Source organism: Argiope bruennichi, chromosome 3 (assembly GCF_947563725.1).
Source record: "Argiope bruennichi chromosome 3, qqArgBrue1.1, whole genome shotgun sequence".
Taxonomy (NCBI): domain Eukaryota; kingdom Metazoa; phylum Arthropoda; class Arachnida; order Araneae; family Araneidae; genus Argiope; species Argiope bruennichi.
This window is the reverse complement of record NC_079153.1, coordinates 138,462,977-138,481,752: the sequence shown is the minus strand read 5'-3', so window position 1 is coordinate 138,481,752 and position 18,776 is coordinate 138,462,977. Positions and strand designations below refer to the sequence as shown.

The 18,776-nt window shown below is 28.5% G+C and overlaps 1 protein-coding gene across 7 annotated transcripts in view; it reads left to right on the top strand.

Moving 5' to 3' along the window:
• Positions 1-1,680: 1,680 nt before the first annotated feature.
• The window catches only part of LOC129962733 (transient receptor potential cation channel subfamily A member 1 homolog), an 82,085-nt gene continuing 64,989 nt past the window's right edge, over positions 1,681-18,776 (top strand). The window contains exons 1-2 of one of the 7 annotated variants that reach the window (XM_056076697.1): positions 1,681-1,779; positions 18,478-18,725. In XM_056076697.1, coding sequence (XP_055932672.1) covers positions 18,492-18,725 — 234 coding nt within the window. In that variant the 5' untranslated portion in view covers positions 1,681-1,779; positions 18,478-18,491. Of the gene's footprint in view, positions 1,780-16,776; positions 17,503-17,604; positions 17,727-17,837; positions 18,057-18,477; positions 18,726-18,776 lie in introns of those variants that run through there. The other 6 variants (XM_056076701.1, XM_056076695.1, XM_056076698.1 and 3 more) reach the window with 6 other exon arrangements.

Here is an 18,776-nt window from a genome sequence, read left to right as displayed (position 1 = left end):
GCACTTTTGAGTTCACGTACATGCAAATGTTCAGATAGGCAGGTGATTAACCTTTTCACAGATTTAATTCAATATTTGATAAGGAGAATCTACATTTTAGATGATAAAATTGTGCACTCCATTTCATTTATTCTAACTTTTGTGTTATTGAGTTATCGCGTTTCCTTGCAAATGAAAGTCCATACCGAGAAGCGACCTTTTCCGAATTTGGTTCAAAATTGGACATGCCTCCACTTTTCAGTTGCCATCATCTGAGTATTGAATTTTATCCCTCTAACTCTCTACGTTTTGCAGTTATCGTGTGTTCGTGCATTCGGTTAGCTCAAAGAGTTCTTGAATATCGAGTTCACAAACAGACATAATTCCAAAAAAGTTTTTTTTTTCTTTTTTAGCTCAGGGATGTTTAAAACTTGGCACTTTGTCAAAAGCACGAGTTCGAATTATTTTGAGGATTGCAAGATTTTCTCTTTGAAAGACGAGAAAGCAGAATTGAAATAAAGACGTCAAGTCAATAATAAATTCTCCAGATACTTTTTTTAAAAATGTATTCGAGTTATCTGATCCTTGAACCAAATTTACCCTTTAATATTTTTATAACCGCTTTTTTGTATGAAGGATTGGTTAAGGAGATGAAAAATTAAGAAGATTCATCAAAGGAAAATAAAAAGAATTAGCTTGCTGCCTTTTTGAGTTTTAGCTTTTCCGCAATACATATGCAAAAAAAAAAAAAAAAAAAAACAGCTTGATAATAAACTCTTTAACAGATTTAGTCCAACGTTTTTTACATCTCTGCAGATACGAAGATAAAATTGTATATCAAATGTTATCTGTTGCTTTCTTTCCAGTTTCTTTTATCAAATTTCATTTATCTATTCCCCCCCCCTTTTTTTTGAGTTATTGTGTTTATAGATAAACAAATGACAGAAAGAAAAGAAAAAAATTGCAAAAAAGCTTTTTTTCCTACTCTTGGAGGCGTAAAATAAAGAGATTTATTAAAATATCGGAAGGGAATATTTTGATGATTATAATGCTATAATAATAATCTACAAAATCCAAAACCGAGCAGAACTAAATAACAAATCTGACAAGAAAAATAAATAGATTTCCATCATTTCAAATCAGAAAATTTAATTTTTTTAATATTAAAAAAATGTCAACAGAAATGTACAAGATTTATTTTATTTTCACAGAGTCTATTTTGTTTAATGTTTTGTTAACTAATACAGTTATCCTGAATCAAAATGACATAATTCATTCGATTCTGTTTAAAGTGCATAAACATGAACGTTCCTTTATAGAATTTAAAATAGTTTACAAAACTGGGGAAATTTTCTAAAAAAAATTAAATTAGATTTTTTTTAAAATCAATTAAGTTTTGTGCAATCCTTAAATTACAACACTTATTTTTCAATCCCAAAACATAATGAATTACTATACGTTCTAAAATTATAATGCTCTTTTTTTTTTCCTTGATGTTTTTTTTTCTCTTGTTTTTGTCACTCACAGCCTTCTCCGCTTGTAGAGCGCGAATTCTTCAATCTGCGTTCTTTAAAAACTTTGATTAGTCATTGATGGAATGCAACTAATTCTTTTATGACATTTCCCCGTTTTTCTTATCTCCGCATAACAAGATAAGCTCTGAAAATACCGAAAACATGATACGAATCTTTATAACTGAAATAAAATTGAAGTCATCGCCATTATCAGGGACAAGGTTAAATTACTTTTGGACTTAAAATTGTGCATTAATACATGATTCGACGGTAAGGTTCATTAAAGGTAAGATAATTCAATTTCCTTCTTTATATTTAATTATATAATGTTTTGGTACAAAAATTTAAAGTCAATATTCCATTTAAACATTATATAATTCTATATGAAAGGCGTGTGCTTTATAATTAGGGAAAAAAGAAAATAACGTACATTGCATAAAAAAGAAGTAAAAAACCACATTCCAAATTTATTGAGTTATTCAAAACTAATGAAGATTTTTAGCAATCAAATATATAACATAATAATATATACAATATCATTCTTTTTCATTTTTCAAGGAGCCAGAGAAATTATTAAATAAACTCGGATAAAAAAATATAATGAGCAGAAAACCATTAGAAAAAATTTAGTTAAAATTATATGTGTGGAGAACCAACAAGGAATGTTGTAAACGACAGAAAAATGTTCAAGAGGAGAACAAAATGGCAGAGTATTATTCTAAATATGTTTGTTTATCATGTTTTGCTACAGATTTCTACCAAGGATTCCATTAAAAGTGTAAAATTTCTTCTTGCGTGGTCCAAGAAGCCGGTATGATGCGAGTTTTTTAACTTCAAAATCAAGTTAATTTATTAAAGATGCAAATGGTTAAATACTTGAGTCGTAAAAGTATATCTGTAAAACGACTTTTATGGAATTTTTGTAGTTTAAAAAGAGAAATCAGACATTTTTTTTATTGTATTGTAAGCTTTTTTTAATACCATTCTTTATCATAAATGTGAGTACTTCAAATTGCACTCAAGTGCTGACAGGAGGATTTGGAAAAAATAAGAAAGAATAATTCGAAACGAATGTCTGTAAAAGGAAATTTGCGCCATTTCAGTTATTAAATCCAGCCCCGAGTCTCTTGATAATTGTATAAAATGAGTTACTTTGATGAATACAAGTTCTTTAATAAACAAAAAAGTCAGAAACGCGCAAAAATGAATTGCCGTATGAATACGTATTATTTTAAATACAGCGATACATTATACGTATTATCAGAAACTGAATCTTATTGCTTCCGTTCCAAAAATCTTATTTTGTTTGAATTATAGAAGCCTCAAAGGCAAAGCAATAATTCCCAGCCAAGTTTTGAAAGCAAGAAACCTAACAAAAACAGCATACTTAAAAAGAATCTAGAAATATTAGAAAATATAATTTTTTAGTTCTATTACGCTTTTATCTATAAAAATTGCAAGTCGATTCAATTTTATATGTATTATATTCATATGGTACTTAATTGATACAAAACTTACTCTAATACGAAGATTTTGTCTGTTTTTTGCACTATTGTTCTAAAAGATAAATGTTATTTTTTTAGTTTCATTCGATAAAATAATAATTCTAAAACGGCTTGCTTGGAAATTATTAAATTGTATAAGATATGAAATATCGAAATGAACCATTCAGTAATCGCTCATATAAGAGATGCATCGCGTATCTTATTATACACTTTTACAACGTGTTTTTTTTTAATAAGAATAAATGCTCTTGCTTATATAATCTATATATATTAAGTATATTTCAGTTACTACACTTTTAATTTTACATATAACGCATCTAGAAAATACATGTGGTCTTCATGATGAAAAGCTAAATGCTTAGATAATCTAAAAAGATATTTAAAACAGCACAAATTTTAATATTATCTAAATGTATTTCTCAAAGCTTCATGCTTCAAAATTAAAATTATTTAATCACAAAATATCATTACGATTCATTAGCTTTTCAATTATTATCAAATTAAGCTTAATTTTTTTTCTAATTCATTTGCTCTTACTGGAGCTGATAATAAGTGTAATGGTTATATTATGCTTCTTATTAGCACTACAACTTCTTAGTTGCAAGTATTTATATACGTTTTCGATCTGAATTAGTGTCTACTATGTCCTTCAACAATTTAAGTATTACATATGATTACATGATTTTTGCACATACATATAGAGAGATGTAATAAATTTCATTTATATTAAACTAATTATTTTCCAATCATTTGAATTCTAACTTCACTTTGATTTCTGAGTTTCAAGAAATTCTAGCTTTCCCACGCTTCTGAATGTTCGATTTCTGTGATTTAAATTATTCAATTTGAAGCTTCAGTATCTCATAAAAGTCAGGCGTCTAAAATAAATATTTACCAAAATAAATTTCGATAAATCTCCTTTCTGAGGTATATAGGTTTTGAATATTTACAAATGGACTCTTTCTAAAAAAATTCCAAACTTTGAACTGTTTATAATTTGTCGGTAAAATTCATCAATTCAACAGATCATCGCATTATATTTTTAAATAAAGCTGCAGACAATAATGTATTGGGATTCATCAGAGTACTAATTTAAAAAAATTATACCTTCCCAGTAAAACATTTTTACCAGCATAACTTTCAATGGATGATTTGATAAGATTTTAGATTTATTTTATTTTATTTTTAAGGTTTAAATATTATATACATTGCACACAAATACTATAATATAAATACGTTTTACTGACGCTTTTGTGCTAATTATTTATACATGCAATATTTTATTAATAAAAAGCATAAAAATAATTTCATCCCAAGGAACGCTAGATATATTATCTAATATAATAATGCGAAAACTAAACAATATCATAAAAATATGCAATCAAACAGTTATTGCATATATATATAATAACAAAAAAGTGTCAATGAGCAAAATGTTTTTCTTACACTTATCTATAAGGATATCAAGTTCCAAGTTTCTATTTGTCAAACTTGTTGAGATATCAAAATAAATTTATTGACTTAGACCATTTTTCCATCTCCTGTCCGGTGTTTTTGAGTGAGTCTTTCCTTGTGATCTCCAGGGACAATATACATAACACAAGAAATTATTGAAAGGGTCGAATCCGGAAATAATAACGCATATTTCAACGTCAATACAAAGTCGCATTCTTTGAACGATATTTGTGTATATACAATCTTCTGATGTAAAAAGGCCGGTTTCTTTATGAATTTCACAATAAATATACAGAATGAGAACTTCAATCCATCCCTTAGTTCCGACATAATGCCAATCAGAACTACGAAATTTATATGTCACCACATCGTTGTACAAAATAGGGCCAACCAAAAAGATCCTAAAAATAACACGAAGAATGGACTTTCACCGTTTCAAAAGTGACAGTTTACATGACTAAGTTTCTATCTCGATTTGTCTGTACATTTCTCAGAGACAGATTTCATTTGACATAAAGTAAAGCCCAGTTGTAAAATGTTCACGTCGATGGTGTCGTTTTCTATGTAACTATTGTAATAGTCCATGGACTTTACGAATGATGTGTGGTTGTCAATTATTAGAGTGAAATGTTATCTACACTGTTTGTAGAATGTTAAATCCTTTTATGTTCGTACTGTAGCATGAAAATAATTTGAAAAGCGAGCTAAAATGTCAATTTCTGAATCACATGTAAAATGCCTCCCGCTCTCTCCGAGAAATCCTGTAGTTTTCAATCGTTAAATTGTTCTGTAAATACATTTCCTAGAAGGATGGTGGGAATTCCGAAAACGGTGCTTGTATTTTTCTACAACTCAGTTGACATCATCATAACACGCAGCATAAATCGCTAGCGTATCCGAATGCTTCTTATGCCTGAAACATGACATTCTATTAAAAAACATACAAATAAGAGCTTTTTTTTTTTTGCTTGAGATTTTTGTATTTTATTAAAATAAATATATTAAATACTCCGTTTCTCCAGTTTCCTTTCCATTCTTTATAAAACCAATTTTGCAATTGTCGATCAATCAAAATGCGCGTCGACCAATTTTCAAGGGTGTTTAGCAAATTTCTCTGAAATGAGGATCGAATGATGTATCAGTAAACAAATATTCACATATAACAGTTTTTCTGTATTGTATAAATTTTCATTTCTAAAATAAATATTTTCACATAAACTTGATATTAGTCTATCTAAATTTAAAAATAACCAACTGTCTGCAAATTTTGTACATAGAAACACAAAATTTTGTATCCGCATAGAATTTTAAAATACTAGACACTTTTTCGTTGTCAGCGGGGGAAGAGGGGTCATTTAAAAATTTCACTTTTCCAATTTCTTTTTACTATTTACTATTTTCTCTGCAGAAGCCAGAGTGTTTTCATACAATTACTCACTTTATTTAATGAAACTTTGTAAAGAGGAAGTAAATTTCAGCTAATTTCAATATTTAGGAATATATATATATATATATATATATATCAGTTCTTTCACTTGAGATTCTTATAGGGATTTCTTCCTTTGCAGTATAAAAATGAGAAAGTCATTAATTTTTTAGAGTAGGTGTTAGAAATTGTCAAATAAAAAAATGGAGTTCGGATCAGGAAATAAAAGAAAATTTTAGAATAAAGGAATAAGGGCTAAAAGAGACAGTACTTTTGGACAAAAAAAATGAATAAGTGATATACTTATGGGTTGTTGTTTTTTTATCTCGGGAGCTCTGCATAAATCAGAATACATGTGTGTGTGTGTGTGTGTGTGTGTGTAATGATATATTTTAAACTCTAATTTCAATTTATTCATTTCCAAGGTTTTATCTTAATTTAGCCCACAGTAACTTCATTCATTCTAAAATATTCTTTTATTTCCTGATCCAATTCCACTTTCTCTATTTAATTAATTCAAGAGAAGCTTTGTAAAACTGCTGAATCGGCTAAAAGCCTCACTTTCCCACAATCCGAGTGAAGGGACAAAATACCGCTGACGTGACAAATTCTTTTTCAAAAGATCCCCGTGCTTCCCTTGCCTCGTCGGCGCGTGTAGCAAAAATCCCTATCGAAATCTCATTGTATATAGGCATTGTGGAGAAATATTTTCCCTATCAATATCTCATGTTATATAAGATCAGGGATAAAATGTTCAAGATTTCTTTCTGTGTCCTGTTTTCTGTGTGTGCTCGTCGCTCTTGCTTATACATAATGCGTGCTTCTCAGAGATGAAATAAAACGACGTCAAGAAATCAAAAGTCTCTTCACTGCCTGTCGCACCTACATTCAGCTTCACATAAAATAATGCTTACATTATAAAGAGGCGACAAAGATAGTTTCTTGTGCAAAATTGTCAAATGATTTTAAAAATTAAAATTAAATCCGCGGGAAAGCGAAATGAATGACGCAACAGCTCCTTCCGACACTCATGCCTTTCGTCGCGGCTAGCCGGTCACGCTGTCTCCGATGGCGAAGCTCCTTCGACCACGTCGTTCCACGCCAGCCGATGCAATATCCTATTCATGCTGTATTCCAGGATCCGGTCCAGTTCTCGTTGAATTGGTTGTATGACTTTTACGTACAATACACTTTGCGTAACAGTCATAAAACTGTCGATCAATAGTCTCTTTTACAGTGCGGTTGTGTTACTGATAAAGGTCAGTTCAAGAAGAGGTTACAACATTTTAAACGTTATCTAAAAGTGTCATATTTGACAAGAGTTAGCATGATGTTTGACACAATTTCGAATACTTAACGATACGTTCATTAATACAATTTCATGCTTTTTAATACTATATGAATAATTTCCTCTTTGCTTTTTATGAAAGATGGATTGCTTTTCAATGTATTTATTCAAAAATGTATGATAAAAATCATTGAGGAATGATATTTCTTCTCATATAACTTCTCAACTCACTTCGAAATAATAATAATTTCTTCTAGATTTTAGATATAAATTTTACATAAATATAACGTTTTGCATTAAATGAAACAGTTTGCGTTTCATTACTTCTGCTTTATTTCTTCTTGATCCGTTTATTTAATTCAATAAGTTTGTTATTTAAATATAGACACTTAAAAAAATTATTTCTTAAATTTAAAGTACAATTACATGAGGTTAGTGGAATTGGAAAGATTTGTACGGAAGGAAAAGTTGCAAAAGCAATTCTTGAAAAGCCGTAAGTAGTAAGAATAACTTCCAACTACGGATGTTAAGTTTCCATGTTATATAAGTTTTTTAAAAAAATCGGTTTCCAGAATAGAACGCCTTACAAATTTCAACTTTTCTGCTTATCATCGTAGATTTAATTTAAATGTTGTTACATTTTTTTTAAATCTGTATTCTGATAAAGATAAATTATTTATTCATTATATGTCTTTGCATTTTGTATATGAAATATTGTAAGTATAAGGTGCATAAAATAAGCAGTTTACTAAATCAGAAGATATTAATATTTTGCTAAATGATCATTTGTATCTGCGAAAATTTGTAGGAAATATTAGCTGAATTCAAGTTGAATTTTCTTCTAGTTGCACTTTTATTAAACCAAAATCCAAATCTACTGTTAAAAAATAAAATAGAATTAAGAAAAATGATTTTTGCATTAATATATGTTCTTCAGAAACTTTAATTTTATTAAAGATCGTTCTTATATGTACAATAAATCATTAAAAATAGTGTTGAATGAAGTTCTGGTAATGCACTCTTCAACATTGAGGAATGGTAATTGAAATATTTATTGATTAGCTATGAGTTTTTTTTTTTTCCATATTTTAAACAATGCATTTCTAATCCGAAGAATTCATGGCCATTTTAAACCTTTCAGAGGCTCTGAGATATTGCAAATCTCAAAGCCCCTTTTACCCTCCAAATTTTTTATTGATTTTAATTTAATTTTTATTCAGCAATTTTACGTAGTAAATTTTGAAAACTGAAGTCGCAAGTCTCTTTCTAAAAAGTCCATTTTCAATATTGTACAAATAAAAAAAGTGCACAGTCAAAACGTAAAATTAATTTTAAACACTAAGTATCGAAAACTAAAGACAATTTTCTATAACACTCTAAACAATATTGTAAAAGGGGGGAATATATTTTTTTAAACTGTAAAGCTTCAAATTTTTTAGAATTATAAAATAGCATAACGAATAACTTGTAAATGGTAATTAGGAATATTGCTAGAATAAAGTTTCAAAATTAATTTAATTAATTAATATACTTTAAATTTCACAGATATCTCCAAATTTTTCGTTTAAAATTATTCAAAAATTAAAGTGTGGAATATTTAAACTTTAATCTAAAAGTTTTAATTAACAAAATAGGATTTTCTTCCAAAAATAAAAGTGAATGTATATATATGCGGCTATCATTCTATTTAAAATATAGACCATTGTACGTAGATATACTAAATTTAACATACGCATATTTGGGAGAAAAAAATATGCAATTCAGTGCATTTAAAAATATTAATACAAAAAATAATGTTATCTCTTACATAAATTATCTTAAAATTTTAAAAAAATTATTAATTTTATTGGTTTATCAGTTTTTGGTATTTTTATTCTGTAAAAAGAATACAGATCTTAGATAGCATGTATGTTTTATAGTCAAGATCTTCCGTTTATATTTACGTATGAAAAGGTAAAGTTTTCACATAAACGAGAATACTAGATTTTTAAATATAAGATAAGATGTATTTTTATAATATCAGGCCTGTTAAGTTATTTATTTCATGTGTATATGAATTATTTATTTGATTACCAGAAATTCAAAAGCTTCGAACAGATTTAATTTCAAATAGTAGGAAATTTATCAACTAAAATTCTCTTATTGACTTGCCTGCTATTAATTAGCTGAAATGCACATTTAAATGATCCACTTATCTTAAAACAATTGGAATCGTTTGGGATGGTCATAGTTAAGTTCAGGTGTAGTTTAATTAGAATGGAATTTCTATTTCAAATTTTCTTTTAAAGTATAATGATTTTCATTTCATGAGAACTATATTTAGCATACTTTGACTGTGTATGAATAATGCAGAGAATTTATGTGATTTTTAAGTAAAAACTATTTTTTACTGTAAATTTTTAGAAAGTTATCACGCAAAAAAGTCAATATTTCTCTTAATTTTTGATTAATTAAAATTCTAATTAAAAATTCAAAAAATCGCTTTCCTACCCTTCAAAATATATATTTGCCAAATTTGATAGGCAGACGGTCTGGTGTGTATAGAGCTAGCATATACACACTGACACAAAAGTTTTTCCCTTGTGTTTAAGCATCAAAATTTAGTTAAAATACCAATACATTTTCTTGCCAAATACTCTTGCCAATAGATAACGTATGTTTTAGCAAACCTAGACTAATCACTCCCTACCCTCCTTTTTTCAAAGAGCTCCTTTTTTCAAGAGCAAAGAACCAGCATGATTTATTGGCCTTTTAAAACCCGTACGCATTTGTCCCACTACCCGTTGAATTACCCGGCTGCTCATCGCTACTCCCTCCGTAACCTGAGACCTCATCCAACGTTCTAGCTCTGTTCTTGTGCTTGTGCTCCATTTCCTCATGTGCGTGCTCCCTATATTTTCAAGAAGTTCCAACTCCTAGTGTGCCATGATTTATCCAGTTTTACAAAATATCACATTATTATCACCACAATATAATAATCGCCTGCTTTACTCGCCAGTGGTCAACAGTGCCAGTTCAGTGCTCAAATGTACCTTTGGTGATTTCTCAAAAAGCGTTTAGTGTTTTCCGATTCAATGGATGAATGTGTTTTTCTTTTCTTTTGATTTTTAAATTTTATAATTATTGCAAATTGTATTTTTATAGTATTATTTAAAATATTGATTTTTTAGTCTTTTATCAAATCTATTTTTTAAAATTTTATGCATAAATTTATAATGTTTTTTTTTTTTTTTTTTTTTGAAAGAATCTATGATGTTGTTAAGATTTGGAAAATTGATTGATCCAGACAAAACAAATGTGTCTAGCCCTCAAAGTTCAGAAAATAAAATTGATAAAGAAGAAAATGATTAAATAGCCCAAGAACCTTCTATAATCCCTTTTGATCCCGAAAATGGAACGAAAATGGATTTATGTTTGGTATATTTCAACAAAATTTGCTGAGAGAATAACAAGACTGACTTGTGGAAAATTAAAAATATTGCTAAATTTCTTAAAGGGTCAGCTTTACCTCATTATATAAATAGTTGCTTAAATATTTACAATTTTGATTATTTATGTTGTATATTAACAGAACAGGTTATTCAACCAAATATTGTTAATTTTTCTGACTTTTCACGATTAAAATTTGATTTAAAAAATGCTAAATTAGTTCATCATTTTCATCAAAAATTACATTGTGGCAGACAGTTAGGCCTTAATTAAAAAAAAAAAAAAGGTCTTACTAATGGACTACCAACTACTAATGGACTGTGGTCTTAAAAGGTCTTACTAATGGACTACCAACTCAACTAAAACAACTGGTAAGCATAAAAGCTCCTTGTACCCCTACAGAATGGCTTATAATAACAACTAAACTATTAAAAATGGAAGAATCTTCAGAACCAAACCCAGGCAGGTGCAATGAAACCAGAATCAGAGTAAAGCAAACAGCACCTTTTACACCTAGGCATAATTTTAGTTATAGATTTCAAAATTCTTTTATTCCTCGAGCTCAAAATAATTTTAGACAAAATTATCAGAATTCAATAAGGCCACGTCCAAATAATTTCAATAACTATGGTCATAATTTGCCTTTCCAACAAAGATTAACATCTTCTCCATATAGAATTTGTACTCAAAAAGGTATTCCAAATGCTTATCATTGGACCCAAGTATGTCCTTTTCATCATCCCCAATTTATGACAAATGTTCCAATAACAGCCAATTTGACTTCCCCGTGCACAGAAATCCCTCTTGGCTGTTCTCAAAATTCTGGAACGAGACAAAATTCTTCTAATGAGGCCCCTGTAACATTAGCATATAAAAGAGATGAAAATAGAAAAAGTCGTTTTTGTATTGATTATCGTAAAATTAATTCCCTTTGCAAATCTGAGGCAGAGTCTCTTCCTAGAATAGATACTTTATTATATAAATTAAGTACTGCTAAAGTTTTTTCAACTTTGGATCTTGCATCTGGATATTGGCACATACCATTGCATGAAAAAGATAAACATAAATTTGCATTTGTAACTACTGAAGGTTTATGTGAATTTCAAGTCCTACCTTTTGGCTTTAAAAATGCACCTGCAATATTCAATTGAGCTATTCGTAAAATTTTAAATAAACATAAATTTTTAAATTTTGCATATCGCTATTTTGATGACATAGTAGTTTTCTCTAACTCATTAGAGGAACACTATGATCATTTAAAACAGATTTTTCAAATGTGTGAAAAAGAAAATATTAAATTAAAATTTTCTAAATGTGTATTTGCTCAAGATAAAATTAATTTCTTAGGGTATGAAGTCAAAGAAGGATGCATTTCTAATAATAATCATAATATTGAAAATATTAAAAAATTACAACCTCCAAAAAATGTTAAACAGCTTCAAAGTTTTTTGGTTCTGTAAATGTTTATAATAGGTTTATTGATTCTTATACTAAAATTAGAGAACCCTTAAATAATCTTCTTAAAACAGATACACCATGGCAATGGACAGAAAACTGTCAAAAAGTTTTTGAAATATTAAAAAATAAATTGATAACTAAACCAGTGTTACAACTATATAACCCTAATTTACTTATTCATGTTTTTTGTGAAGCATCTCAGGTAGCCATTGGAGCTGTTCTAAAACAGACTGACTGTTTTGGTCAATTACATCCTGTATCTTATCATTCAAGAACTTTACGTTCTTATGAAAAAAATTATTATATAACTGAGTTGGAATGTTTAGAAATAGTAGATGCTCTTGATAAATTTTATTACTATTTACATGGGAAGAAATTCACAATTCATACTGATCATGCTGCTCTTATTTGATTTAAAAATGTAAAAAATTTAAGGGGAAAATTACTTCGTTGGTCTTTAAAACTAAGCATGTTTGATTATGAAGTGAAATATTTAAAGGGAACAGCTAATGTTGAAGCTGATATGTTATCAAGGCATCCTACTGCTCAATATCTCCAACATTCTGGGCATTTATTGGAATTAGATGAGAAAAAACACTATCAAAATTTAGATATTTTAGATAATACTAAATATGAAAATATTAATGATGTATTTGTAGTTAAAAAGAAAAATTTATTTAAAACAGTTGTACCTTTTTCTCTTAGAAGAAAAGTTTTGCAAAATGCTCATAAACAATTTGGGCATTCAGGCATTCGAAAAATGATAAATTTAATTACTCCTTAGTATTATTGACCCCATATTACTCAAGATATTGCACTTTTTGTTAAACATTGTGATATTTGTCAATTAAATAAAAAGAAAAAGAAAAAAAAGGTAACCGACTACGTTCAAAGGAAAATTTTTGAAAAATTAATTTAAAAAAAAAAAAACTATTTATGGTTTTAGATTAATTGTCAATTATAAACACTATAAATACAAAAAAATTATTTGAAAATATAATATATTTTGAGAAATAGGAAAATTTGTAGTAAATTTTAACGAAATTTAACCAAAACGGTTAACACTCTACACAAAATTGTAATGCAGCAATCGTATTTTTCTTTGTACACAAGTTATAGAATATAATGATGAATGAAATGAATCAAAATCTAAGAAACATTTTAAGATGCAAAGAAGTTATGGGTAAAAATATACGTATATATACCTTTTTTTCATAAATTTACAACTTAAATTTTCTAAAAACACCTATAAATGAAAAAGTATTTCACCAACACTAAAACTTTTGTTTCATTTCATTGCCCATATTATTTAAAACGCACGCTGAAATTTTTATTTAAATACCTCTATTAGTTTTTAAGATATCATGTTAACGATGGAGATTTTTTCTGAAAATTAAAGTTTAAGAAAATTGAAATTAAAAACAAATTTTAGCTAAAAAATTGTTTAAAATTCTCCTGTATGATAGGTCAGGCCTTCCTTTTCCTAGAAAATACTATTTTGGAAAGAGGAAAGTCCGAATTACAAGAAATAATAATAAAAAAAGAATTCGCCAATGTGGTCGATAACCAGTGTTTTTAAAAGATTTGGCTTTTTGTAGGCTGTGCTCCCCATAGATCGTCCTTTTGAATGTCTTTCTGTCGATACTGCTGGTGGATTTAACTATTACAATTTAACAAAAAAATTTCTTCATATAGTAATTGATCATGCGACTAGATATGTTTGGGCTTTTTCTTCCAAAAATGAAATTTCTGAAACTTATATTAATATATTAAAGCAAGTTTTCCAAATTCAGGTACCTTCTAAATTATTAACTGATAGAACTGACTGCTTTTACCTCATCTAAATTCAAACGTTTCCTCAGAAATTACAGTATCAAGCATCTATCTGTTAACTTCTTCACATCATCCACAAACTAATGGGAAATGTGGAAGAAGTTAACCAGTCAATAGTAACTAAATTAAAGTGTAAGGTCAATTCTTCTCCAACTAAAATTCCTTGGACTAGACTTTTAGAACAAGTAATCAATGAATATAATTTAACACCCCATTCAGTTACAAAATTTCCTCCTGCATATTTGTCATTTGGCACTTTACCTTATCCTCCTCCTTAACTCAAAGTCAATTCTATCCTCCAATAGAAGAAGCCAAAAAATTAGCTAAAAATAATACAATCAAATATCATGATAAAAATAAAATAAGATATGATGCAACATTTATAGATTTTCCATTCAAACCTGGTGACATTATAATGTATGATGAATTTAATTACCCAAATCATAGAAAATTATCTCCAGTATATTCAGGTCCATATGAAATAGTAACTAAAATTTCAGATGTAAATTATAAAATAACTAAACCAAACGCATTAACAAACAAAGCAACGGATGTTATCTTTGTATCAAAATTAAGAACATATTACCCACCAGAAAAATTAAAATTAAGTCATGAATAATAATTAAAAAAATCCTTTTATTTCCCATGTCTCTTCCAATAAACCCCAACTTAGGTTGGCCCGTTGTCTCCACTCGTAAAAGTTAGTTTTTCTTTTCTTCATGATGATGATGTGATAGTCGCCTTCACAACATAAATTCGAATACCTCAGTCTTATTGAGATGTGAATATAAGGTCAACCTCACAACTAATTTCTATCTCTTTCTATTTTTATCCTAGATATGTTGTTCTCCACTTTGGAAATAAATATTCCTGGATGAGAGTAGAAAGAGAATAAGAATTACGTCCCAATTCTTGATGTCCTAATTTTGGGTCATTAAGTTTCACCCATTACTAGAAATTGGTAGACAAGGTTTTACTAGTCACCACTAATTGGCTAACTAGTGTGTTAAAAGCTTTTTTTTCCCCTTCTTCTTCTTCTAATTTTAAAATTACACATTTTTATGTCATTTGTTTTGAGTATTAATGTTTATAATAAGAGTATTTTGAATCTCATATTATTATTTTCAGATTCAAATGTTACATACAAAAATCAATACTATGTTGATATTTTATTATTAAATAAGTTCAATTTATTACTCCATTATTTTACATCCAATATGATGATTTTGGTGAGCCTTCTACTATTAAAGGACATTGTGTGCAAGAATTCTTTAGAGACATTCCTCACAAAATAGAGACAATCTTACAGACTGAGAAACAATAGACTGAGTTTCTGCAGAAAATCATTTTTATATTGCACATTTTAATATTATTATTTTTGGTGTTGTTGAATATTTAAGTTTATCTAATATTTTCACAGATATTACTTTATCTTTTTTATGCTTTAGATAAACTTGTTCAAAAGGATTTTTATATTAATGTAAAGGTAAGGAAAACTTGGACATCACTTTTAATATGCCTTTAAATTTTAGTTTCTTGCTTGAACACCACTATAGGTTGTGGCTGTGTGTCGAAGGGCCTTGAGGCACTTTCACTCATTGCGGTGGGAGGGGGGAAATTGTAATGATATTTTAAACTCTAATTTCAATTTAATTAATTTCCAAGTTTTATCTTAATTTAGCCCATAGTAACTGCATTCTAAAATATTCTCTTATTTCCTGATCCAATTCTACTTTCTCTACTTAATTAATTTAAGAGAAGCTTTGGGAAATTGCTGAATCGGCTAAAAGCCTCACTTTCCCACATTCCGAGTGAAGGGACAAAATACCATTGACGTGACAAATTCTTTTTTAAAAGATCCCTGTGTTTTCCTTGCCTCGTCGGCACATGTAGCAAAAATCTCTATCGAAATCTGATTGTATATAAACACTATGGAAAAATATTTTTTCTATCAATATCTTATGTTATATAAGACCAGGGATAAAATATTCAAGAGCCTCATTTCTTTCCGTGTCGTTCTGTTTTTTGTGTGTGCTCGTCACTCCTGCTTGTACATAATGCGTGCTTCTCCGAGATGAAATAAAACGACGTCAAGAAATCGAAAGTCTCTTCACTGTCTTCGAAACTGCCTTCTGATTAAAAATTTTGTGCTTATATATATATATATATTAATCACCATATTCCCATCTCCACTTGCATCTATTTGTTCTATAAGTATATAAGAAAAAGCAAAATATGTATACTTCTCAATCGTAGAATTTTTATATTTGATCTATGAGAGATTTTGATCTCAAATCTAATAAACTGAAAAATCTGTGTAAAAAAAGCAATTTTACTGTTAATGTTTGACATATATATGTAAATATTTCTTCGAGATTCCTCTTTTGAGAATCTGGATGCATATCATTGACCATGGGAGAAACATAGAGCTTTTAGGTTTAAATTGTCGTTTTTAAAATATATTTTAAAAATTTAATTACATTTTAACTTAAAATAATAACAATATAAAGAGAAAGCAACTTAAAGACATTATGACACAGGTACTTAATAGTTCCCTTTTTTTTTTCAGTGCAAAAATTGTGATCTTAAGGGAAACAACAAAAAAAAAAAAAACAGATTTTAATGGCAAGATGTTAAATTGACAGATCTTGAATGATCTAAGGAGAATTTGCAGAAGGTGCTTATTAAAAAAAATTCGCCGACAATATTAATTTCTGACGAAATAAAATTATGCTAGCTCAATAGTTTGTTCTATGAATTGAATATTTCAAACAATCAAGGAAGTATAAGTCAGCCTTCTTTACCTGTCAGTAAATTTTCATTTGGTCCAAATTTATTCATTAAGTCCGGAGTAATAATCATCCGTGTAATTAACTCCCCCCCCCCCCTCATTTTGAACCCATAGAGTAAGGGACAAAATCGAAGGATTAGAATTACCTGCTTGCTATTTTGACAAATTTGGCATATATTATAAGTGAGATTTTCTAGTAATATGTCGCAATATCTTCATCGTAACACTTTCAAGGTGCAAGTTCGACTCTATGAGCATTTTTGTGAGAATTTTATAGTTTCGTTCTAGAAATACTGAACTCTCTGAGTTAAAAACAATAGAATCCTTTGGTGTAGTTTTTTCCTGTAACTAAGATTTCATTAGTTATTCTTTAAATAACGCAGGATAATTTGAAGGACAATCTTTTCAAAGCCTAAAAGACAGAAAAACTGCTTCTCTGTAACAGCATTTTTTTTTTTTTCTTTTTATTCTGGAACTGATCGATTATCAGTGGCTTGACGGATCGCTAAACTTTCGATCATAAAGATGAAAATAGTGGAACGAATTCGATAAGAGAACGACTATAACAATAAAATGCTTGATTGCAATAATTATGTATTTTAATATCAGCTGTTACTAAAACAGAATTCTAGCAATTACAAAATTTAGATAGCTCATAAGTACATGATTTTCACTGAGTAAGGGGCAATGTGAGCTTTAAAATAACGCCAAGGCGTATGGAAGAAACAACACACAAATATATATATCAGTATTAAATATTGAGTCAATGTATGTACCCAGGAAGCCCATTGGACGGCCAGCGCATATCTACTTTACTTCATCAGGTAAAAGTGTATAGATTGTAAAAATAACAAATTTGAAAAGAAATATATATAAATTGCTTCATGCCTTTCTAATAATTTTCTCCCAGTAACGTAATGGGATAAGCTTATTTCGCGGAGCTCTTTTCTTTACAATGTTGCTGTGCCAAAATTTGAATAGTCTTTTTTAATATATAAATTTCAAATAATTCGGCCTAAAATTTAATTTAGAAAGCACTTTTTCGTAGGTAATGCATTTTTTTTCTTTCTGTTTAACACTGTTAATCTGTTTTAACACGAGTTTTTTCTCTAAGCTGTGCAATAAAATGTCGGTCATTCCCATCAGTTGTAAATAAACAAAGGTGGATGATAAACCAAAATTTATTGCCGGCGTTGCTTTTCATAATAACAACCATATGTTATTGCTGTTCATGAATATTTTTGTTAGCATATGAATTTACCTTATTTTATATTAAATTAATACTTTTTTGTGTTATATTTAAAAAATTAAACTTTAGCAAATTACGAAACTTGCCGTTTCGCATATACATATTGGCATGGACTTTATATTTATTTAAGTATGTCCATTACTTATCGTAATATTTAGGCTCTTGTAGATTTTTGAAAAATAAAATCTTAAATATAATATTGAAACGAATAAATATTTCTGCGGTGTGTGTTTATATTTTATTTAAAATGATTTTTAAATCATTACTTTCATAATTTTTGCCTTTAATAAACTGATGTTTATTTCATAAAATTGGTTAAGTGAATTTTAAAAGAGGAATTTCTTGCACAGATGTATAACATATAAATTTATTATTTGCCTGGCTTGCATATAGTTTTCTATTCTCTTTATTCATTTTCCAAAAATTGAATTGTAGTGACTAGATAGTTTAGTTAAAAAGTTTTATTATTGTATAAATATTTATTTGAACTGAAATAATCCTTATATGCCACTGATCTGCATCAGCTAAATATATTTTAATTATTCATTAGATTAGGACTACACTATGTCCACTCAGTTTGCAAAAGTGAAATACTCGCTTTATAACAGTGACAGCTTACAGGCTGAAAGTGATGATGATTTGGAAAGTGAAAGTAGTCTGAGCAATCTTAATGCAAGATATATTAGTCGAAAAATTCAATTTTGTAAGGAAACAAAAGTTGACTTAGAAACTTCACCATTAATAAAAGGATTTGATGAAAGTGAGTTTGCTGGTGAAACAGCTTTTACATTACAAAGAGTAAGTACCCATCATTTGAAATGTTATATTATTTTAAAGCAAGTTGCCTAT